The 26,198-nt window shown below is 35.5% G+C and overlaps 1 protein-coding gene across 1 annotated transcript; it reads right to left on the bottom strand.

The window, feature by feature from the left end:
• Positions 1-12,042: 12,042 nt before the first annotated feature.
• On the bottom strand, positions 12,043-13,017 carry LOC143394671 (olfactory receptor 11G2-like). The gene has a single exon (XM_076849336.2). It carries the CDS (start codon positions 13,015-13,017, stop codon positions 12,043-12,045), a length of 975 nt encoding a protein of 324 aa, XP_076705451.2.
• Positions 13,018-26,198: the final 13,181 nt, after the last annotated feature.

Below are 26,198 nucleotides of genomic sequence, written 5' to 3'. Positions count from 1 at the left end.
GCAAAAATAATTCCTTCCTTCGGGACCAGGAAGTCACTTACTAGCAGAGCTAAGGGCTCCTGTTGGACACTAGGTCCTGCTTGGGTTTCTGGATGTGACTATGGGGCAGAAACTGGCATTTGATAGTAATTGGAATAAAGTGGTCCACCTGCAGTGGGTGCCGGCTCATTTTTCTGCTGAGATCAGGTTTGGAAGCATCCAGGCTGGTGGAGAGCCAGGCACCTTTGTGTTTGGGTTGCCTCTACTGCCATTTCTGCCTCCCCTGAGCAGGTGTGAAACTCTGAGTCTTTCCTGTTTCCTTTCATCATTTGAGAGAAGGAAAAGAGACGCACAGAGCTCTTTTTCATTTAATACTGAGCTGGGAGGTGTCATGTGCCATTATTTGTAGTCAGATTTGATTTTTATCATTCTGATGCTCTCTACACTCAATATATTGTACCAAATTGAAACTATTTTGCAATAATAGTGAGTTTAAGACTTCATAGAGAGTACCCCTGCTTTTGTTTTATAGTTTTATATTTTTTCAAGTCAGAAAGTTTAATACTCAAATTTCACATATGGGACAGTGGTAACACTTTGATATATCATGATAATTGCCTAAGCCTTGCACACAGGACAGGGATTTTAATCAACTCTCTTTGTAGGGTTTTTATGCTGAAAAAATCTTGTTACTCATAGTCAGCTCAGGTTACTCTCCATGCCCTCCACCTCCCTGTTATTGTGTCTACATGTAGTTTGAGAGCAATGATTTATGAAGGCTTTGCCTTTTTTGGATATCTTGGAAGATTATTATTTTAACAAATATATCCTGCTTATGTTATAGAAATGGAACTACATGTTCCATGTAAAATATGTCAGAAAACCTATCAGCAAAAAAAATGATGACATAACCATTTAATATTGGAGATTATCTCTAGACTAGATGGAGTCTTACATTTATAGTTAGATTTATCTTTGTATTTAAATATAAAATCAACTATTATGTTTATATTTTAGTATTAAAAACTGGTTTGTTAATGTAACAACAATAACTCAATGTTCCTGTTCTGAGCAATTTTCTATATGATCATCAATATAGCAATGAACAAAATGGATAAAAGTCCCAGATTTGCTTACTTGACATTTGCTTTACTTGACTGACATTAAGTAAACTACATAGCTAGTGGGTAATGAGCTTAGATGGAGAAAAATAATAAAATATAAAAATAATAAAAAAATAAAAAAATAATAAAAGACAAGTTTAGGTGAGTGTGTTTGTAGGAAATGTCAGGGGTTCAACTTATTCAATCTCCCTCCAGTTTTATTAAGGTTCAATGTTGAATAATATTCCACTCCATATATGTATCACATTCTAACTTTTTTTTAAAAAAATTAACTAATACACAAAACATAAATACACGTAACATTCATTTCCACACTTATGCTATAGCTTTTCCCTCTAGTTGTGAGGCCCACCCTCCCTTTGACCATTAAACATTAAAGTTCTGTGAGGCTGAATTCCAGACCTTCAAATTTTATTTAAAAAATTTTTTTATTTGGTACACATGACAGTACAATGATCTTGACATATCATACATTTGAATCAGATGAGGTATAATTTCTCATTTTTCTGAGTGTACAGGTTGCAGAATCACATTTGTCATGCAGTCACCTATATACATATAGCAATAATAATGTCTATTTTATTCTGCTGTCCTTCCTTAACCCCCTGCCCCTCCCCTCCCCTCCCATCACTTCTCTCTACCCGATCTAATGTGACACACTTTTTTCCCCCTCACATTGTCATACATGTATTCTGTATAACCATGAGGGTCTTCTTCCATCTTCCATGCAATTTCCCTTTTCCTTCCTTTTCCCTCCCACCTCTCTTCCCTATTTAGTGGTAATCTTCTCATATTCTTCCTCCCTACTCCATTTTGAGTCACCCCCTTATATCAGAGAAGATATTTGGCATTTGTTTTTTAGGGATTGGATAACTTCACTTAGCATAATCTGCTCTAAAGGCATCCATTTCCCTGAAAATGCCATGATATTATTATGTTTTAGTGCTGAGTAATATCCCATTGTATATAAATGCCAATTTTTTTTTATTCATTCATCCATTGAAGGGCATCTAGGTTAGTTCCACAGTCTAGCTATTGTAAATTGTGCTGCTATAAACATTGATGTGGCTGTGTCCCTGTAGTATGCTGTTTTTAGGTCTTTTGGGTATAGTTTGAGAAGGGAAATAGCTGGGTCAAATAGTGGTTCCATTCCCAGCTTTACAAGGAATCTCCATACTGCTTTCCAAATTGGCTTCACCAATTTGCAGTCCCACCAGCAATATATGAGTGTACCTTTTTCCCCGCGTCCTCGCCTGCACTTGTTGTCGTTTGATTTCATAATGGCTGCCATTCTTACTGGAGTGAGATGGTATCTTAGAGTAGCTTTAATTTGCATTTCTTTGATTGCTAGAGATGGTGAGCATTTTTTGTGTATTTGTTGATTGATTGTATATCCTCTTCTGAGAAGTGTCTGTTCAGGTCCTTGGCCCATTTGTTGATTGGTTTATTTGTGTTTTTTTTTTGTTGTTGTTGTTGTTTAACTTATTGAGTTCTTTGTATACTCTAGAGATTAGAGCTCTATCTTATGTGTGAGGAGTAAAAATTTGTTCCCAGGATGTAGGCTCCCTATTCACCTCACAAATTATTTCTCTTACTGAGAAAAAACTTTTTAGTTTGAATTCCCATTTGTTGATTCTCGGTTTTAACTCTTGTGCTATAGGTGTCTTATTAAGGAATTTGGGGTCTGACCCCACGTAATGGGGATTAGGGCCAACTTTTTCTTCTATTAGACACAGAGTCTTTGGTTTGATTCCTAGATCCTTGATTCATTTTGAGTTAACTTTTGTGCATGGTGAGAGTAAGGGATTCAATTTCATTTAGTTGCATATGGATTTCCAGTTCTCCCAGCACCATTTGTTGTAGATGCTATTTTTTTCTCCATTGCATGCTTTTAGCACCTTTGTCTAATATACGGTAGTTGTAATTTTGTGGGTTGGTCTCTGTGTCCTCTATTCTGTACCATTGGTCTACCAGCCTGTTTTGGTGCCAGTATTATGCTGTTTTTGTTACTATTGCTCTGTAGTATAGTTTAAGATCTGGTATAGCGATACCACCTGTTTCACTCTTCCTGCTTAGAATTGCTTTAGCTATTCTGGGTCTCTTATTTTTCCAGATGAATTTCATGATTGCTTTTTCTATTTCTTCGAGGAATTCCATTGGGATTTTGATCGGAATCGCGTTGAATCTGTAAAGTGCTTTTGGTAATATGGTCATTTTAATAATATTAATTCTGCCTATCCATGAGCAAAGTATATCTTTCCATCTTCTAAAGTCTTCTATTTTTCTCTTTAGGGTTCTGTAGTTTTTATTGTATAATCTTTCACCTCTTTTCTTAAGTGAATTTCCACATATTTTATTTTTTTAAGGATATTGTAAATGGGGTAGTTTTTGTCATTTCCATTTCAGAGGATTTGTCACTGATATACAGGAATGCCTTTGATTTATGGGTGTTGATTTTATATTCTGACAGTTTGCTGAATTCATTTACTAGTTCTAGAAATTTCTCGGTATAACTTTTTGGGTCTGCTAGGTATAGGATCATATCATCAGCAAATAGTGCTAGTTTAAGTTCTTATTTTCCTATAGTTATACATTTAATTTCTTTCATCTGTCTAATTGCTCTGGCTAGTGCTTCCAAAACTATGTGAATAGAAGTGGTGAGAGAGGGCATCCCTGTCTTTTTCCAGATTTTAGAGGGAATGCCTTCAATTTTTCTCCGTTTAGAATGATGCTGGCCTGAGGCTTAGCATAGATAGCTTTTACAATGTTGAGGTAAGTTCCTGTTATCCCTAGTTTTTCTATGTTTTGAACATAAAGGAATGCTGTATTTTGTCAAATGCTTTTTCTGCATCTATCGAGATGATCATATGGGTTCTTATCTTTAAGTCTATTGATGTGGTGAATTACATTTATTGATTTCTGTATATTGAACCAGCCTTGAATCCCAGGGATGAATCCCACTTGATCACGGTGCACCATCTTTTTGATATGTTTTTGTATCTGATTTGCCAGAATTTTATTGAGGATTTTTGCATCTATATTCATTAGCGATATTGGTCTGAAGTTTTCTTTTTTTGAAGTGTCTTTGTCTGGGTTTGGAATCGGGGTGATGTTGGCCTCATAGAATGAATTTGGAAGTACTCCCTCTTTTTCTATTTCCTGAAATAGATTGAAGAGTATTGGTATTAGTTTTCTTTAAAGGTTTTGTAAAACTCTGCTGTATATCCATCCTGTCTTGGGATTTTCTTGGTTGGTAATCTTTTGATGGCTTCTTCTATTTTCTCACTCAATACTGGACTGTTTAAGTTGTGTATATCCTCCTGACTCAATCTGGGCAGATCATATAACTTAAGAAATTTATCAATGCCTTCACTATCTTCTATTTTATTGGAGTATAAGGTTTCAAAATAATTTCTAATTATTTTCTGTATTTCTGCAGTGTCTGTTGTAATATTGCCTTTTTCATCCCGTATGCTAGTAATTGGGTTCTCTCTCCTCTTCGGTAGCATGGCAAAGGGTCTGTCAATCTTATTTATTTTTTCAAAAAAACATCTTTTAGTTTTGTCAATTTTTCCAATTGTTTCTTTTATTTGGATTTCATTGATTTCAGTTCTGATTTTAATTATTTCTTGCCTTCTACTGCATTTGCTGCTGATTTGCTCTTCTTTTTCTAGGGCTTTGAGATGTAGTGTGAGATCATTTATTTGTTGGCTTTTTCTTTTTTTTTGAGAAATAAACTCCATGCAATGAATTTTCCTCTTAGTACTGCTTTCATAGTGTCCCATAGATTTTGGTATGTTGTGTCTGTGTTTTCATTTATCTCTAAGAATTTTTTAATTTCCTCCTTGATGTCTTCTGTAACCCATTGTTCATTCAGTAGCATATTGTTCATTCTCCAAGTGATGTAGGATTTTTTCTTGCTTATTTTATTGTTGATTTCCAATTTTATTCCATTATGATTGGATAAAATGCATGGTAATATCTCTACTCCTTTATATTTACTAAGAGTTGTCCTATGGCATAATATATGGTCTATTTTTGAGAAGGATCCATGTGCTGCTGATAAAAAAGTGTATCCGCTTGATGATGGTTGATATATTCTATATATGTCAATTAAGTCTAAGTTATTAATTGTGTTATTGAGTTCTATAGTTTCTTTATTCAACTTTTGTTTGGGATATCTGTCCAGTGGTGAGAGAGGTGTGTTAAAGTCACCCATGATTATTGTGTTGGTGGTCTATTTGTCTCTTGAACTGGAGAAGAGTTTGTTTGATGAACATAGCTGCATTGTTTGGGACATATATATTAATGATTGTTATGTCTTGTTGGTGAATGGTTCCCTTTATCAGTATATAGTGTCCTTCTTTATCCCTTTTGATTAACTTTGGCTTGAAGTCTATTTTATTTGATATGAGGATGGACACCCCTGCTTGCTTCCGAGGTCCATGTTTGTGATATGATTTTTTCCAACCTTTCATCTTCAGTCTGTGTATGTCTTTTCCTATCAGATGAGTCTCCTGTAGGCAGCATATTGTTGGATCTGTTTTTTGAATCCAATCTACTAGCCTATGTCTTTTGATTGGTGAGCTTAAGCCATTAACATTTAGGGTTACTATTGAGATATGGTTTGTACTTCCAGCCATGTTTGTTTATTTTTGTTATTTAACTTGATTTGTTTTTCCTCTTTGTTTAGTTTTTCCCTATATTGTGCTACCTCCCACTGTTAATTTTCATTGTTGTTTTTCTTTTTCTCTTCGTGTAATGTTTTTCCCAGAATGCTTAACAGTGCTGATTTTCTAGCTGCTAACTTTTTTAACCTTTGTTATCGTGGAAGGTTTTTATTTCATTGTCAAACCTGAAGCTTAATTTTGCTGGATACAAGATTCTTGGTTGGAATCCATTACCTTTCAGTGTTTGAAATACATTGTTCCAGAATCTTCTAACTTTCAGCATCTGTGTTGAAAAATCAGCCATTAACCTAATTGGTTTACCCCTAAATGTAATCTACCTCCTTTCTCTTATGGCTTTTAAAATTCTCTCCTTTTTCTGTATGTTGCACATTTTAATTATAATGTGTCTTGGTGTGGGTCTCTTGTGGTTTTGTACATTCAGCATCCTGTAGGCTTTTAGGATTTGGATTTCTGTTTTATTCTTCATGTCTGAAAATTTTTCTAAAATTATTTTATTAAATAGATTGCTCATTCCTTTGGTTTTGACCTCTATACCTTCCTCTATTCCAATAATTCTTAAATTTGATCTTTTTATGGTATCCCAAATTTCTTGTTTGTATCCCAATGTTCTGTTTCTTATCAGCCTTTCTGAGTTGATAGACTCTTTTCGAGATGATATATTTGTCTTATGTCTGATGTTCTGACTTCAAATTGGTCTACTCTGCTAGTGATACTCTCACTTGAGTTTTTAATTTGGTTTATAATTTCCTTCCTTTCCAAGATTTCTGTTTGATTTTTTTGTATAACCTCTATCTCCCTGTAGAGTTGCTCTTTGCTTCTTGGATTTGTTTATGTAATTGATTGCAAATGTGATCTTTCATTGTCTGGATTTGCTGTCTAAGGTCTTCCTTGAGACTCCAGATCATCTGGGCATGTATACCTTGAACTCTTTATCTGAAATTTTCTCTGCTGTAGCTACCAACTCCTCTATTGTTGAGTTGTCCTGCATTGTTTGTGTTCTTTTTTTTTCTTTTTTTTCCCATGATGCTCAAGTTTATTTCCAGCTCTGTGAGACTGCTGTGTTATTATTTTCTCCTATAAATTTGTGCTGCTTTTCTATAGCTTCGAGATCTCTTCTTTGTGATGGGAGACAATGTCTCGAGATGTTGGGTTCAATTGTAATTTAAAGTAAATTCATTAGCTTCATAAAAGGCATACTGATTCTGGTGGCATATAGAGAACTGAGGGTTGGACATAGGACTTTATGTTTAGGGGGAAAGATGTGAGGATATGGGGGTTAATATATCTTAGCTACTTTGAAGGAGAGCTCTAATGAAGGGGGTTATCAACAGGAGAATAGACAGGAGTATTTGGGAGTAGCTAAGTACTTGGGAGGACTATAAAAAGCATAGAAACATTCACCCAATTGCATTTAGTAAGTTACATGTAGTAGAAGTAGTAATGCTTGGGAGGTTGAGAGGGGAAGAGAAGTAGGAAGAGAAGTACAAAGAAAAGAAGAAGAAAGAGAGAAAAAAAATACACTCTTAGAATTCTGTTTTCTTCTCCTCCAGTAGATGGCATTGTGCATTCCAGATTGTCTCTGCTCTCAGGATGTAAGAAGCAATTCGTATGGGGCGGCTCTTTCTCCCCTACATGGAGCCTCTCCAATCCCGGTCTCTTTGGGTTGCTCCCGGTCTCTATGACCCTCACTTCTCCTGCTCACCAGGCCCCAATTACTGGGACTCTTCTCCACAGCTCTGGTTTCACTCTGGGTATGTGGTGCCCTGGCCATCCCACACTTGTGATCAACTGAGCACTCTCTTTATTGGATAGTCACCCAGTCAACACAGCTATGGAGAGAGGGAGTTGGAAACCCGCAACCTATTCTGACTTATTCCCTCTGATAGTCATGCCCACGGAGAGTTGGCAAGAAAGGTTTTGGTTATTGCAGTTGGGGGGGGGGGAGGAGGAATTGGAGATGAGGTGCCTTTCCAGTTTCACTCGGCTCTGATTTTCACGCCCAGCCCACCAAGAGTTGGTGAGAAAATTTTTGAGTTATCCCAGCTGGGTGTATGTGGGGGCTGGGGGTCACACACTTGTTATGTCGCCAATCTCGCTGCCCATGCGATCCGCTTGAAGCTGATGAGGTAGATTTTCCAAGATGGTGACTGACAGTTTCCGGGCAGGGTGTCCAGTGATGAGGAGGGAACTGGGCTGTTTCTCCACTAAGTCCAAACTTCAGTCCTCAGTCCCGTGCCCTGTGAGGACATGGGTGGCAGTCTGGCACACTTTATCTCCACAGGATCTGAAATTTTGCTTCTCTACGCTGCCAGAACTCCTCAGCGCTCAATTCCACCCGACTGCGGCAAGTTGCTGTTCAGCTGCATCTTCAAATCTTTTCATGCTATGCTCTCAAGTAGGCCATTTTATTCTTGCATACTTTGGTTACCACTTATTTGCCATAATTATATCAAATTACAATGTACATCCTTAGAATTTCCAAAGAGAACTGCTATATGGTGTTTTCATCTGACTGCTAGATAATATTTTTACTTAGATATTTTGGAAGTGTCTCAAACTAAACTCCAAACTTGATCCAATGACCACAGATATTCCTCATCTCCTCCTCTACCATTTATTGTAGCTCTTCATCTTCAGAGAACAATTCAGATGATCTATGTCATTTCCCTCTGGGGTAACCTAGACTTGATCTCTGAGGATTCTGAGAGCTTAGTTGCTCTGCCTTCTCAGGCTTTTATGTTTTTTTTTTCTTGTTCAGTGTTATCACTGAGCATGAAAGTGCCAAAAGAAGCACCAGTACATCTTCTACATTCCATTCCTTTCTTCTGTCTTCCTGTTATGTAGCAGCAATCACTGGCAATTAGAATAAATCACTCCTAGTAGAGTGAATTTTTGTCTTTTGGCATATTCTCAACAAATTATGAACCAAGGCTGAGGTTCTCTCTTAGTTAGCAAGTTGTGTGAAACCTGCTTCACTTCCCACTTGAAGTCAGAAGTCATTTCTCTGTATTGACCTCCATAACATTTCAAGATTAAATTCATTAATAAGTCGTGGGTTCTCTGGCAGTTTCTGAGAAATTGAGATAGGGATGTGAAAGGTATGTGATAAATTTTGAGTGTAACATGGTAAATTTGTATTAATTTTTACATTAAACTGTTCTATATACTTGCAGGTGAAAATAAAAGTTCAACAAAAATATATCCTACAGTAATTTTTTTCTCCTTTATTATTTATTAATTGTGTGATATTATGAAACTATGGAACAGTTAGATAAGTTTCTAACCTATTAATATGACATTGATAAATATGAATTTTCCAACTCTTTTTCTTCACATGGATTGTGTCTGGATACATACTTTAAAATTTGTAGATCATGAGCACAAGTGGTTTGTTTTAATATAAGCTGATAAATACTCAGAAATAGTTTATGTTATTGAAATAAATGAAGCAGGCTATAAGGATGTTATTTTCTTATGAGAAAAGTAGGTGTTTACATGGTTTGAAAAAAATATTTCAACTTAAAAAAACTTAAGATTTTGGTAGTGTTTGAGGGGGGTGGGGAGACAAGAAATAATCTACTGAGTAGAAGAGATTTTTATTTATATCCTTATAAATAGTTTGTGTCTAAAAATGTATCAGACCACTATGAAGTTCAAATTTTGTTATATTTTTAATTAATAAGTTCTAAATTTAACAAGAGTTACTAATTTGGATTTCATTACATTAAGTGGCAACAATCTGAATTATGAGGTTAAAGTTTTGCTGGGCTACAGATAGTCTGAGATACGCAAAACCTAGTTAATTTTTGTTTCAAAGTTCATTGCAGAAGAAATGCACACACCTTAATAACAGCTAACAATACACTTAACTAAATAGCACACATCATCTCCTTTAAATATCTTCTCAGAAAGATAAATGACTATAGAATGAATGAAACTTAGGAAACTAAAGTGAATTCAAAGTTAAAATAATCAGGAAGATGTCATCATCTTACAACTACACTAAAAATTTTGGGTGAGGTTGTGAATTGTTTTTCTATGAAAATGATTTGTTCAAGAAATTATTCACATTTTATTCACTTTATTTCTGTGAAATACAAAAAAAAAAAAAAAAAACCAAACAAAAACAACAACCAAAAAATCTGCTTCAAGAAGGTTGGGTTAATCAGATCTTTGTCACTGTGACAAAAATACCTAGATAATTAACTTAAAGTAGGAAAAGCTTATTGTGACTCACAGTTTTATAGGATTCAGTGCATGGTCACCTGGCCCCATAGCTTTGGGCCTTTGGCAAGACAGACTGTCATGGTGGACAGCATGTAGTGAAACAGAGATGCTCAGCTCATGGCAGCCAGGAAGCAAAGAGAGAAAGGAAGAGCTGGGGATGAGATACACTCTTCCAGGCCAGTGATCTGTTTCCTCCAAGTAAGCCCTACCTAGGAAGTTTCTACCACTTCCAAATAGTCCATTCAATTATGAACCCATCAATTGATTAGTCCATTGATGAGAGCAGAACCCTTGTGGTTCAATCACTTCCCAATACTCACCTCTGAATCGAACATTTCTTCATTGGGGATCACACCTTCAACTCATCAGTCTTTGGGGGACATTTTAGATCCAGACCATAGCAATATCCCTTCCCTTTTGAAACTGCTCAGAAAGACTTTCTCTTAAAGCCCAGACAACCTTAAATCCTTTCTTCTTTCATTAAGGAAGACCATTACACTTGTACCTTGCTTTCTAATGTAAGTGTTTTACTATCAGCTGTAATGCAGTTTTGTAAATTCCATCTTATTTTCTGACTGTCTTTCATTATATTTTAGAGAGTTAATGAAAGGATTGATGACCAGGATTAAAATAAAAGGTATTATCAAACTAACAATTGTGATTATATACACTTTAAAGAAGATATTTTTTCCTGATTTTTAAGCTTTTATTATCACTTAGTTCAAAGCATTTTATTTACTTTAAAAATTTTTTTAAATTTTTATTATTTTTTTAAATAAATGACAGTGGAATGCATTACAATTCTTATTACACATATACAGCACAATTTTTTATATCTCTGGTTGTATATAAAGTATGTTGATATCAATTTTTGTCTTCATACATGTACTTTGGATAATGATGTCTATCACATTCCAGCATCCTTTTGAATCCCCTGCCCCCTCCCACCCCTCTGTCCTATCTAGGATTCATCTATTTCTCCCATGCTCCCCCTCCCTATGCCACTATGAGTCAGCTTCCTTATATCAGAGAAAACATTCTGCATTTGATTTTTTGGGATTGGCTAACTTCACTTAGCATTATCTTCTGCAACTCCATCCATTTACCTGCAAATGCCATGATTTTGTTTTCTTTTATTGCTGAGTAAAATTCCATTGTATATATATGCCACATTTTTTTAAAATCCATTTGTCCACTGAAGGGCATCTAGGTTGGCTCCACAGTTTAGCTATTGTGAATTGTGCTTGCTATAAACATTGATGTGGCTGTGTCCCTGTAGAATGCTGTTTTTAAGACTTTTGGGTATAGACCGAGAAGAGGGATAGCTGGGTCAAATGGTGATTCCATTCCCAGAGAAGAAAAGATATTTATAGAGGAATATTGTAATTCTTAAATATGTCTCAAAGCAAAAACACTGAAATAGAATATTGTCTCAAACCTGTCACGACACTAAATTTAGCATGGAGAGTGATATTCTGATGAGTGTCTAGCATGTTACATTTAGTGCATCTCTTTGGGGTAAAAAAAATAGCTACTGAATTCCTAATCTGTATCATGGGTGTCAGATGATCTCCCATTTAACATCTAGCTAAGGTTATTAGTTTTTTTGTTTTGAAATCCTCACAGTAAAACCATGTGTTCTTTGGAGGTGGAGTGACAAGATCACACCAGTATGGCTGGACATTTTTCATACAGAAATCTTTCCTCTATTTTGGTAACCGGTGAAGAACAATACATGTAGCATGAGTTTGGAAACAAGGATAGGATCTATATTACATTTCTGTGTGTTCACCTAATTCTGAAATAATAATTCTGAAACTGTATCTATACTATACTGCCTTTTAGAAACTGAGTTATATATGAATTTTCTGAGATATTATTTCTTAAGCAAGGCTAACCCATCATTGTAAAGAGTAATATTTAAGATACAAGGGGTTTTATTAATAGTTCCCTAAACAAAATTATTGAATACTCCAGAAAATGTTCTCCACCATGTCTGATTAGGTAGGTTGTGAAGGAACTCAGTTAGCTATGATGTTTGGTTTATGTTTTATGAGCAATATTTCAGTCCCAAAGACTTTTCTGAGGGCAGCTTTCATTTCCTTGTTCCTCAGGCTATAAATCAGAGGATTACAGAGGGGTGTTATCACAGAATAAAATAAGGTAATGATTTTTTGCACTTCCACTGGATGTCTGGATCCAGGGCTAACATACATTACCATAATAGAGCCATAAAACAGGACCACCACAGCTAGATGAGAAGCACAAGTAGAGAAAGCCTTGTGTTTGCTCGCTGCCGAGGGCATCCTGACCACAGCTAGAATCACCAGAGCATAAGAACAAAGAATGAAGAGAAAAGTGCCAATCATGAAGAAAGCATTGAAGGCAGAGTAAATGAACTGGGTGGTGGAGTCTTCAGAACAGGACAGCATCATCAATGGGACAGGATCGCACACAAAATGGTTGATAATATTTGGACCACAATAGGGTAACTGTGAAATTAGAACAACTGGGGTTATAAAGAGGATGAACCCACATGACCATCCAAAGATGACGAGGCCAGTGCACAGCTGTCTGGTCATGATGTGTGGGTAATGCAGAGGACGGCAGATGGCAAGGCACCTGTCAAAGGCCATGATGCAAAGGAAGAAGCCCTCATCACAACCAAAGGAGAAGAAGAAGTAGAATTGTGCAAAACAGCTCACAAAAGAGATGGACTTGCTTGTGGAGAGGAAGTTGGCCAACATATTGGGGATGGTGGAGGTGACATAGCATATTTCCAGGAGAGAGAAATTGCCCAGGAGGATGTACATGGGGGTGTGAAGGCGCCGGTCTCCCCTCACAGCACAGGCAATGGCTGCGTTCCCCACCAGGGTCAGAGTGTAGGTTATGGAGAAGAGCCCAAAGTAGAAGAGCTGCATTTCTGGGCTGGAGGGAAAGCCCATGAGGATGAAGTGGGTAACAGAGAGTGTGTGCTCTTGGTTGGACCCGTTCATTGGTGTAGAAGTCACTGAGATGACAGAAGTTATTGTCATTTAATGTTGGATTTTGTTTTTTCCTGGAAAAACCAAATTACTTTATTATTGTTAGAACTACTATCATTATTTTTATTGCACTGGTACATTATAATTATATAGACATAAAATAGGATTCATTATGCCATATTAATATATGCCCATAATATAATCTGATCACTCTCATTCTCCAGTACCTTCCCTTCCCCTGATTTCTTGCTCTGCTTTATTAATCACCTTTATTATTTTAATTAGTGCATCGTAATTACATATATATGTAGGATTCATTGTGGTCTATTCTTTTAAATATTTTTTCATTAAATTATAAACAATGAAGTGTCTGTTAAAAGCAATAAGACAGTAGTCTCCACAACCTTTTTTTCAAGAGTAAAATTTTATTTTGTAAGTTACAGATAATAATACAAAGCCAAAATAAGGTGATACATCTTTATAGTTTGGTAAGATGCTTCATCTCCATTTCTGTAAGTTGCTATATGTTTACCACATAGTCTCAGTGCATGTGAAGCTCTTTCTAAAGCATAATATAAAGATAATTTATTAAAATTTGTAATATTGATAATGGTAGCAAGTGAAGTATGATATTAAAACATTTCCAAAGGTCCTGACTCATGGTAATAGAATTAATGAAGCTGGGCATATTCTTCTTTTTGCCTTTTTGTGGTATTGTAAAGTGGTTAATGAACTTTTCAGGGACAAAAATATATGGTTTTTATATAATATTCATTGCATATTTGGTGTTTAAGAAGTGTTTTTTTTTTGTTTGTTGTTTATCAAAAATGGTGATTTCAGCGGCATGTTGTGGGGAAGAGTCCTACACTTTTATACCTGAAATTCTCTGGTTAAAACTTTTGATTTATTTCCATGTGAATGTGAAAATGAGATATGCTACTTGGGGCTAATGACCTAGTAGAGAAATTTTTGTCAACATCTACAGTATATAATGTGAACAATTTTGCTGCCAAAGAGCTAACCTGTAATTCCAGTGATTTGGGAGTCTAAGGCAGTGTGATTGCAAGTTAAGACCAACCTACACAATTTAGTAAGAACCCTGACTGAAAAAAAAGTTGTGTGGACATGTAGTTCAGTTGTAAAACACCTCTGGGTTCTTTCTCTAGTGCCAAAATAAAGCAAGGCAAAACACCATTGTGAAAATGGACAGAAGTTATGTTTTTATTTTGTTTGAGTATGTTTGTGTATGTGTTTGTGTGTAGTTTTCATATTATTTTCTTAATAGCTGATTTTTGTGCTTATTCTTTTGCATTATTTTGGTATAAAAATACTTTAGTACTTGTTATAGCCATTGTAGGTCTTTTCTGTTGAAACAACCTTGAAACATGATTTTTTGCTTCACTCACTTGTACCATTCCCTCACAGTCTGTTGTCACAGAGATGAAGTTTAACTCTTATGTGCCTTATTTGCTTAGGACCCTGCTCTTGGCTATCACATTTAGTATTTAAAGTGAAATGACTGTTGTTGGTACAGTCTTCTCTTTGTAACTGTGGGTTCTACAGCTGTGTTTTCAATAAACTGCAAATGGAAATGTTAGAAAAATTTCATCTGCTCTAAGAATAGCTATTTTTCCTTTTCATTGTTCCCCAAACATCACAGTCTAACAATCATTTGCACAATATTTACATCATATTATGTTTCATAAATTATCTCTAGGTGATTTAAAGCATATGGGAGAAAATGTGCAGATTATGTGCAAACACTACATTTTCTTCAAGGGGCTTGAATATCTGGGTATTTTTGTATCCACAGGGCATTCTGGAACCAATCCCAAAGAATGTTGAGGATCAACCTTATCTCATTGCTTGTGGAATGATGCAGAATGTGTGAAGTGTGAATGCAGCCTGGTGATTCAATTTATTTGTTTCATCTGTCAATCACTTCACGACAGGTAGAGAAGTATGGTAGTATGGCTCACAGTGTAATTTCTGAAATAACAAGACTCTTTTGTTTGTATTTTTGTTTTTATGGATATAGATTCTCCTTTGATTGAATGTGATCCATGTAGTAAGTTAAAACAAATTCCTTACTTAATGTTTTATTATCCTGAATGACTGAATCATTTTTTTCAGGGTAGAATGTTGTACAGTATTGGAGGAAGTATGAGTGCCATTTTATTCTGGAGACAGCAAGGTGAATCTTGCTGTCAAGATTATTACAAGTTTAAATCTTTAAATTACAGACATTTATTGTGATTATATGGATAGGCAGAGAGAAGGCAGAACTTTAATATTACTTGTCTCATTTTAAAATGAGACAATTAATATTAAAATAATTCAAAGATGTCCTTACCTGGGGAATGCTTACATATGATTAATGTTGCAATCTGTTATTGAAGCAAATATTCACTTAGCTGCCCCACAAGTCTTAGTAGCTATTAAATTTCTTTATAACTCGTTTGACTAAAAAATTAATTCATTTTGTTTTAGTCCTTTATATTCTGTCCTATTTCCTAATTTTTCAGGATGCTACTGTAGCTACTTTACTTACTTACTTCAGTGAAATTGAACCCTACCATCACACATTAAACCAAAGACAATACTCACCCTGCTTGAATCTTCTGTTATAATGTTTGTCAGGGATACTAAAGTTGCAATCCAAAGGTTATAGTGCATCAATAAAAAACCACACAGATGCAAAATGGGCTTGTATTCTAAAGAGGATAGTTTCACATAAGACCCAAGCATATTAAACTAATGAAACTGATAGCAACATGAAGGTTGCACAGATAAGATATTAGAATGGAATCAGAGATTTCCATTTTTCTTTCATAGAACCAGCAACAGAATTAAGATAATATTGATAATAAATCTACCTCTAAAAGTTTATCAGTTATACATTTTCACACGAAATCCCGAGGCCTCCTTGTAAATACTATCAATAATATTTTAAAATGATAAGAAAGCTAGATAAAAATGTTTCCTAGAATCTGAAACAAAAGAAAATTAATATTTTTAAGCTTCTATTTCTGAATTTTGTTTGAACCAAATATTTACATATTCAGAGCAAGAAGATGCACAACAGTTGACACTTGTTGCTGCATGGTATGGAAAATTTTAACTCACGTGGTGGTATGTGCTGAGAAGAAAGTTCTGCAAGAGGAGTAAAATAGCACCCCAGAAGGTGGAAAGCATGTGAGAGGCTTCTGAGAATTGGACCCTGCAGTTTGTAACCTGCCATGAGTTCTGAAGGGTAAATTTGAAAAGCTTTTTTGCTCCTTTGTTTCAATACTCATGTTTATGGTCAAGATAAAAGTCTAGATGAAGGTAACCTTTTCTGTTTATTTACTTACATCATGGCCTTTTGCGATTTGAGAACCCCACCCCTGTTATTATTGAAGTACTTCTTCAGCACATAAGATAGTTTTGTAATTTTAATTATTCACAATGAAATCCTAAGCCCAGCCATTCCCCGAGGAATACAGAGCTTGTGGAAATAGGTTCTTACCTCTTATTGTGCTTTAACTAACCAGGTATTGCAGAAGGTTCCTAGGGAATAATTAAAGAGAAATAAAAATGTGGTAATAGCTACAATAAATCTTACATCCAGAAAAATTAAGTTCAAATTTGATGATGAAATAAAATCCTTCCATGATAAACAAAAGCTAAAGAATTTACGAAAGAAAGTCTGCACTACAGAATATTATTGGCAAAATAGTCCATGAGGAGGAAATGAAAACCAACAATGAAAATCCACAAAGGGAAGAATTATAGTAAAGGAAAAGCTAACCAAAGGAGAAACCAAGTTAAGTTAAATACCAAAACTAAACAAAAATGACTAGTAATATAATTCATGTCTTTCATCCCTTTTAGATAAATTTTAACACATAAAAATTTTAACTACAATATCATCTAATTTTTCAGGTTTTGTTTATTTTTTTATATTCCATTTCTATTCAAAAATCACACAAATATTTCTTTAAAATTTTAGCATTTTATGTTATATTTTAACATATAATTAATATCACAGGCAATGTATATACGTATGAGATGAGGTATATTTTACTCTCTTATAATTAAAAATCCGTTATTGAAGATTCAAGGATGAAAAAGATCAATCAGAGTAAAAATTAGTTAATAAGGTATTTATAAAGGTAAGGGCAAGGGAAACCAACAAATTTTGTGAAGCACCTTTCCTTCAGTAGACTTGAAGAGATAGGAGGTGAAAAGAGAGAGCCATTATAAAAACCTTGTGAGAGAAAATGACCTAACTGAAGTTATTCCCACCAAAACATGAAGAAACCAACTCACAGTCTAATGGAGTCTTATAGGGAGAAATAAAACACCTTGTTCTACTCTTGCATATTCTAAGTTCATTTCTTTGGTGTCCCTTTCTGATGGAACTCAACAAGAAACCACATAACAAGGGGACTTATCATATAGCCTACAGCATATGTCTCATCAAAAGGTGAAAGATGGAGAAAAAAGTCAATATGGCAGCCATTGGTTACAGGAGGCTACTGAGTATTTGAAATGTATCTAGTCTGAATTGAGGTGTGCTCTGTGTTAAATAGACATTAGATTCCAAAGAATTACTAGGACAAATAAAATGAACATGAAATATCTTATTAACAATTATTTTCTTTGCAAATTATGTTGGTAATCCATTGGGTTAAATGAAAATATATTAAAATTAATTTCTCCATTTGTTAAAAAAAAGAAGTAAAGGAGAACAAGGTAATATTTTCTGTATCTTGACATTAGTACTATATATCCATATATAGTGCATTATCATTTTTTATATTTGTGTTGTTGAAATTCATATAACTATAAAACTAAAAAGGGCAAATTGTACCATATATGAATTATATCTCAACAAACATGATTTTAAAAAGAAATCTAGTTCATGAATGTTTTAATAGTATTGGACACAATTCTAGTTGGAAAAAAAATATATTGTTTTCCCACCATTAAGAGTTCTCAAATTTGTTGTTCAAAGGCATGTCAGTCGAATGATGATCACCATTGGAAAGGTGGCGTTTCAGGTACTAAGACTGAGTCTGTGTCTCAACAAACATGTATGGAATGCTTATCAGATAGTATGATTCTAATGTGGAAAATGTAAGAGAAAGATTTCCCGCCTACTAAAGAAGTTCAATTTAGTGTGTCAGTATGTCTTGTGTGTGTATGTGGGAGAGCAGGGAACAGAAAATGAATGAAATTACTAAGTAATAAATAAATAAATAAATAATATATATATATATATCCTTTCAAAAAAGGGTAGAGTGGTTTTGGTATTGCAGTTGGGAGATTGTTCTTGTAATTTTAAAGAGAATTTTAAGTAAGGCCTGGCAGAGGCATTAACACTGGAGCCAGATTCTTAAAGGTGGAGAAACAGACCCATGAGGACATGAATAGCACATCTCAGGCAGAAGGAACAGTCAGGGCTGGATACTAGAGGGAGGCATATGCCTGAAATGGCAGAGAAACACAGGGAGACAAGTGTACTCTAGCAATGTGAACCAGGGACATGGCCCCTTTTTGACTTCAGGACTCTTTTCTCTTTTTTATAGCATCAATTTTTCACAGTACTTTTAACTCACATTTTCACTTTAACAAGTTTGCCAGATTTTAACATATCTGATTCTCTCATATGACATATTAAAATTTAATGAACATTTGCAAAACATTCTCTGAAATAGCTTTAATTTTTCTGATCACAGCCATTGACCTTCTGCAGTCTTAATTCAGAGTTATAGTCCAAATAGCAGATGGTTTCAATATACACTAAGTGCAAAAGCCAAAAAAAAAAAAAAAAAAAAAAAAAGAATCATCTATGTTTAACATGAAAATTCTTGTTTTTTTCATTCCTGGAATGGACATGTTTTAAAATTTCCTGGTATTAATGTTGGGAAGCAGCATAGTGGAAATTGAAAGGACGACTCATCCCATAACCACAGTCATGACTGTCTTATCCAGTACTGTGTTTCATGTTTTCATCATGCAAGCCTATTTCTTCCATTGGCTGCCTTTTCACTCTAGACTTGCTTCTCCCTTGTGCAGAAGCTTTCTATTGTGATGTAGAATCAATTATTATTATTATTATTTCTTTTTTGTGTCCTTTGGTATCATGTTCATAAAATTATTGTCAACGAAGGTAATGAAGAAATCTTATATTCTTTTCAAGGTCTTTTACATTCTCAAGTATTATACCAAAGTCTTTTATCCATTTTGAGAAGATTTTTGGGTGTGGTGTAAGATAAATACCCAATATTTTTCTTTTGCATGTAGTTATTGTTTCTTTAATGTTATTTGTTAAAAAAGAATTCTTTCTACATTGCATTGATCTCTCTTTGGAAGAACAGTTGGCCACAAATGTATACATCTATTTATGTTCTCTAGATTCTATTAGTATAGATAGCTATCTTTTCAGCTTTATTCTTAATCTTGAATATTGTTGTGGCTATTTGGGGGGTCTTTTGTAGCTTCATATGAGCATTAGGCTTTTTTTGTCTTTATATATAAAAATCCTACTTAGGTTAGTTTTATATTGCTGAGACAAAATACCTGACACAAACAACTTAAAAGGTAGGAAGATTTATTTTGACTTGTGGTTTCCGAAGTTTCAGTTGCTCATGCTTTCAGAAGTTTCATTTCATGGTCAACTGGCTTCAAGGCAGACCCCCAAATAACCACAATAATATTCAAAATTAAGAATAAAGCTGAAAAGATAGCTATCTACACTAATAGAATCTAGAGAACATAAATAAAATTATACATTATGGCTGAAGGGTGTAGTGGATTAAAGCTGTTTACCTCTTGGTGTCTGGGAAATAGAATGAGAGAGGGAGGGGTGGGCAAGGAAAGGGCTGTGAAATGCTTTCAATGACCTACTTCCTTCAGTCTTATCACCTACTGTTTCCATCACTTCCCAATAACAACGTTAAATACAAATCTCTTAATGAATTAACTCATGATGAGGTCAGAACCCTGATGATCCAGTCACTTCTCAAAAGGCCCACCTCAGAACACTGCTTCACTGAAAACCAAGCCTTCAATGCATGGGCCTTTAGGGAACATTCCAGAACTAAACCATAAAAAAGCCATTGAAATTTTGATAGTATTGCACTGCATGTGTGGATTACTTTTAGTTTTGTGGATATTTTAACAGTTTTAAAGTTTTTCAATCCATGAGTATAGGATATTGTTCCATTTATTTGTACCTTGATTTCTATCACCAATGTTTTGTTGTTTTCAGTGTACAGTCTTTCCCATCCTTGGTGAAACTTTAATATAAAGTTTTTTATAATTTTTATTTTATAATATAAAAATATTTTATCCTTTTCGATGTTACCATGGTGTCCTTCCTGCCTCGCTTGAGCCCAGAGCAATGGAATCAGTAATCTATGATCTGAAACCTCTGAAACTGTGAGCCCCAAATAAACTTTTCCTCCTTTAAAACTTGTTAGTCTTTTTGGTCACAGCAGTGAAAAAGATGACTAAAACAGCGTAGAAGTTTTTAAATTAATAATTTAATCACCTTAGTCATTATTCGCTCATATTTTCAATTTCTTGTTAATTGAGTTTTGGTAGGATATGTGTTTCTAGGAATTTATTATGTCTATGTCTTCCATTTTTTGTCTAATAATTATTTATAGTAGACTCATAATACTTTTATTTTTATGACATTAGTTATGATCTCTCCTTTTATTTCTGATTTTATTTATTTGAGACTTATTTATTATTTTCCATGTTAGTCTAGCTAAGGTTGATCAATTTTATCTTTTCAGTGAACTCTGTTTTATCAATTTTTCTATTGTTTCTGCTCTATTTTATTTATTTCTCTCCACATATTTATTATCTTATTTATTCTATTAAATTTGGGCCTAATTCAGTTTTTCATTTTCTTTTTTCTTGAGGTCAGTTTTCAGCTTTTCAGACTTTTTTTTTTTCTTTTTATGGATGCATTTATTCCTGTAAGCTTCCATTTTAGTACAGCTTCTCCTGCATTCCAGTTTTACTTTATTTCTATTTTCTATTGATTTCTTCTTTAATCAAGTTTAAGAGTGGGCCAAATAGCACATACTGGTGAACCTTTCAGCTTTTCTTTCTCTTACTGATTTTAATTTTCATACCACTGGCCTTGGAAAATATAGTTGGCATGATTTTCATATTCTTAAATTTGTTTATATTTCTTTTGTGGCCTAAGATATTACCTATCCCGGAGAGGAGATTGAGGAGATTCACTTGAGGAGATTGTGTATTTTGTGGTTGCCGAATAGAATGTCATTTTGGTCTATAGTATTGTTTAATGCAGCTGTTTCTATATTGGTTCTCTTTCAGGATTTTCTGTTCAAAATTGAATGCAGTAGGTTGAAGTGTATTAATGTAAATGTGTTGCAGTCTGCATCTGCTTTCAGATCTGTCAGTGTCCACCTTGTATATTTAGGTGCTCTGCTGTTGGGTATAATTGGTTGTTATATCATTATATAATGTCCTTCTTTTTCTTTTTTCAAAGTTACAATTTATTATTTATTTTTAAATTGCTTTTATTTTTTAAATACATGACAGAAAAATGCATCACAATTCTTATTACACATATAGAACAAAATTTTTCATATCTCTGGTTGTATGTAAAGTATGTTCACACCAATTCATGTCTTCATACATGTACTTTGAATAATGATGTCCATCACATTCCTCCAACATTGCTAATCCCCTGCCCCCTCTCTTCCCCTCCCACCCCTCTGCCTGATCTAGAATTCATCTATTCCTCCCATGTTCCCTTTCCCTACCCCACTATGAGTCAGTCACCTTATATCAGAGAAAATATTTCTGAGAAGTTTATTTGCTTGATAAAAGATGAATTATTCTATATATGTCAGTTAAGTCAAAGTTATTGATTGTATTATTGAGAATCTGTAGTTTGTTTGTTCAACTTTTGTTTCGAAGATATATCCAGTGGTGAGAGAGGTTTGTTAATGTCATCCGAGATTATTGTTTTGTGGTCAATTTGAGTCTTGAACTTGAGAAAAATTTATTTGATGAACATAGATTGTTCATCCAATTGTTCATTGTTTGGGATATATATATATATTTGCTATGTCTTGTTGGTGTATGCTTCCCTTGAGCAGTATGAAATGTTCTTTTCTATTTCTTTTTATTAACTTTGGCTTGAAGTCTACTTTATTTGATATGAGGATGAAAACCCCTGCTTGCTTCTGCAGTCTATGTGAGTGGAATGAATTTTCCCAACCTTTCACCTTCTCTCTCTGTATGTCTTTTCCCATCAGATGAATCTTCTGAAGGTAGTATATTGTTGGGTATTTTTTTTTAAATCCAATCTTCTAATCTTTGTCTTTTGATTGATTGTTTAGGCCATTAACATTCAGGTTTATTATTCAGACATGGTTTGTATTCTGAGCCATATTTGTTTATTTTTGTTATTTAACTTGACGTGTTTTCTTCTTTGATTCGTTTTTTTCCTTTAGGGTAGTACCTTCCTCTGCTGATTTTTTTTATTGTTATTCATTTCCTCTTCATGGAATATTTTGCCAAGGATGTTTTGTAGTACTGGCTTTCTAGCTGTAAATTCTTATAACTTTTTTTTTTATCATGGAAGATTTTTATTTTTATCATCAAATCTAAAGCTTAATTTTGCTAGATACAAGATTTTAGGTTGGCATCCATTTTCTTTCAGAGCTTGATATATGTTGTCCCAGGACCTTTTAGCTTTCAGGGTCTGTGTTGAAAATCTGCCATTATCCTAATGGGTTTCTCCCTATATGTAAACTGATTCCTTTCTCTTTTAGTTTTCAAAATTCTTTCCTTATTCTGTATGTTAGGCATTTTTATTATAATGTGCCTTGGTATGGATCTGTTGTGATTTTGTATATTTGGTGTCTTGTAGGTTTCTTGAATTTAGTTTTCCAATTCATTCTTCATATTTGGAAAATTTTCTGATATTATTTAATTTTATAGGTTGTTCATTCCTCTGGTTTAGAACTCAATGCCTTCTTTTATCCCAATAACTCTTAAATTTGGTCTTTTTATGCTATCCCATATGTCTTGAATGTTCTGCTCATGGCATTTTACCATTTTCACTCTGTGGTCTACATTCTTTTCAAGATTATATATTTTGACTTTACTATCTGATGTCCTTTCTGCCAAGTGGTCTACTCTGTTGGTGATGCTTGCAATTGAACTTTTAATTTGGTTTATTGTTTCTTTCATTTCAAGGATTTCTGTTTGATTTTTTTTAGAACCTCTATCTCCCTGTTTAAGTAATTTTTGCTTCCTGCATTTCCTCTCTTATATCATACTTCAATTCACAGTACATTTTAATCATGTGCATCCTGAACTCCTTCTGCTATTGGTGCTATAATGTGGTATCTTGATTTGTTTGGGGCACTTTCTTCCTTTGTCTTTTCATGTTGCTTGTGTGTCTTCCCTTCTAGCGCTGTGGGTCTGAGGTGTTATTGTTTTTACCCTATAGGCTTGTAGTTCTCCTTTAGTGTTCCAATACCTCTTTTTTTTGTGGAGAAGGCCAATGTTAACTGATTCCAATATTAACAATGAATCACCTAGGAATGATTAATTGCTATTAAGATGTTTACAGTTTGGTCACAATATAGAGAAATGTTGAATTTGATTATTGTCTATAATGTAATCAGTAGGTTTGTAAAAGGGTTTACAGTTTCTGATGGTGAACAATGAACTGGGGGTGAGGCATAGGATGATATGCTGAGGATGTGAGGATATGGAGTTAATATATCTTAGGAAATGTGAAAGAGAAATCTAATGAAGATAGTTTGTAGAAAGAGAATAGATAGGAAGTAATTTTAGGTAGATAAGTGTGTGGTAAGACAGTAGAGTACATACAACAAACACATAAATTTATTCAGAAAAATAAAGGATGTTAAAATGGTACAAATTGGATGGGAAAAAAAAGAAAAGGAAAAAGTGCATATACAACACATCTATAATATGTTATTCAGATGACTCATGTTGGGACCTTTTACCTCCCTTGGGACTATGGCCATTATTGGGTGTTGGCTGAGGTGGCCTCATGGGTTCTTCCAGAGGATTTCCGTATACGTGACCTGGCTGGATTGGCGTTCGTGGGCTTTTAGTCCGTGCTTGGGCTTTTGACCTTAGTCCTGCCTAATGGTTTAATCTGAAATCTGCCTAAGTACCTTAGTGATAGTGACGTAACTTCCCCTTATTGGTTCTTGCAACTGTCTCTTACTCTCTCCTTCTATCACTATATAACCTTGTCCCTGACACAATAAAGCTGAGATTATTCCTCCTTCATGGTTGACTCACCTCCCGACTCCATGTGCTTGTGGGCCATGTTGGATGGCGGGCCGGGTGGAGACACTTAACCCTCTTGCTAGCCCTGGAGACACTACCTGGTCTAGTGCGCTTTACTACCTCTGTAGGAGGGCGGTTCCGACAGCTGGTGCCTTGGAGACAGGCTGGTCTCCCACGTACCCTTGTCGCAGGGGGCGACAGACTTACTCCTCAGAATTCTAATTCATGGAAAGTTCTTGGTTTCACATATGTTGGGGATGAGAAGGCGTGGGGACAGAGGGAGATGGTGAACAATGAACTGGGGGTGAGGCAAAAAGAGAAAAAGAAAAAGAAAAAGAGAAAAAGAAATTCTTGAAGAAAGAAACTAGGATTGTTGATAGTTTTAGAGGTAAGTATCTTTCATGCTTCTGTTCTCATCCAGTAAGTGGGGTTGTCTGTTGTTAGCTGGTATCTCTGTCCTCAAGATGGTGAAGGTAACCAGGGTGGGAAGGCTGGTCCTGATGCAGGATGCCTGGAAGGGGGGAGTGCCACCTGCCAGTCCCTGCATCTCAAGGGTCTCTTTTTGGTCCACTTGTATGACTTGAGGGTCCAGTACTCTCTCCCTATTTGCCTGAAGATTTCCCAGTTCCTGGTCTCTCTGTTGGTCTCTACACTTTTGCCCCATTTCCCTCTCCCTTAGCAGTTTCCTCTCCTTTTACCAGGGCTCCTGTGGGTGGCACTCTGGTTGCACTGCACACCCATCCCACTGAGAACTGTTTTGAGTTGGGAAGCTACTGTGTTGGATTACCACTGCTGGGGAGAGGGGGGAGTTGGGAACCTGGTATCTGGCCAGCTGGAGTTCCAATATGGGACCTGCCTCCACCAAATACGGGGAGGAAGGTAAGTAAGTAAGCCAAGATGGAGGCAGTCTGCTTCCAGAGCTGGGGTGTCAAGTGAGGTTGGGGGAACCAGGCAATAGCATTGTGCTGTGTGTTCAGAGATGAGTTCTGTAGCATTCAGTATGCAACTTTGGCTTCCTCCAGAGCCTGTGAAGTGCCCCCAGGTGCAGGTAGGTTGCCGGATAGAGGACTATGGCTGTAGCTGCTGAACGGAGTCACAAGATAGAGGCGACCCGAGGATCCCCTCATTAGATGGGGTCCACAGAGGAGTGGCAGCTGGAGTTTCCATGAGTAGGTAGCAGCAGAGTGTCCTGTGTGGGAGCGCAGAGGTATCTGAGAGTTCTGCAGTAGTGCTGATAGGTGATCCTGCTAAGGCACTCAGGAGCCCTGCATGGGTTAGAACTTTGGGAGTTGGGTGTTGGGAGTTGGAAGTCCTTCTCCAATGGTGAGGCCCAGAGTCCTGTGCAAGGGCAAGTGATTTCTGCATGAAAGCAGCTGTGTAGGAGTCCTCTATCACTCTTGGAGAAGCAGTATTCCCACTAGTTGATACCGGGGTCAGGGAGGGACACAGAATGTGGCCTCCCTCTGGCCCACCATTTTGGATTCCCCACTATTTTATCTTTTGACTTTAAATTAGAATAAAACATTTTGCACGACAACGTTGCATTACACCACCACTGTCTGTATTTATTTATATACATACCTTTGCCAGTGTCCATAGGCTTTATTGGTGATGTTTAGCATCTTTTGCTTCAAAATTGAAGAACTTTCATTTCTTTTATGTTAGGGCAAGTCTAGTGGTGATTAGCTCCCTCAGCTCTTGCTTGCTTGGGAAAGTCTGCTTTTTCTTCATTTTCTGCAGTACCATTTTTGCCAATAAATTATGTTCTTATAATCATGTTCTCTCATTTCATCTGAGCTCTAATGCATTCAGCATGGTTTAGATGTCTAGGACAGATCAGACCTGGCAATTTTTCTCTCTCAGCATTATTTTATTGCCTC

This window comes from Callospermophilus lateralis, chromosome 3 (assembly GCF_048772815.1).
Source record: "Callospermophilus lateralis isolate mCalLat2 chromosome 3, mCalLat2.hap1, whole genome shotgun sequence".
Taxonomy (NCBI): Eukaryota; Metazoa; Chordata; class Mammalia; order Rodentia; family Sciuridae; genus Callospermophilus; species Callospermophilus lateralis.
This window is presented reverse-complemented; position numbering and strand designations above follow the sequence as displayed.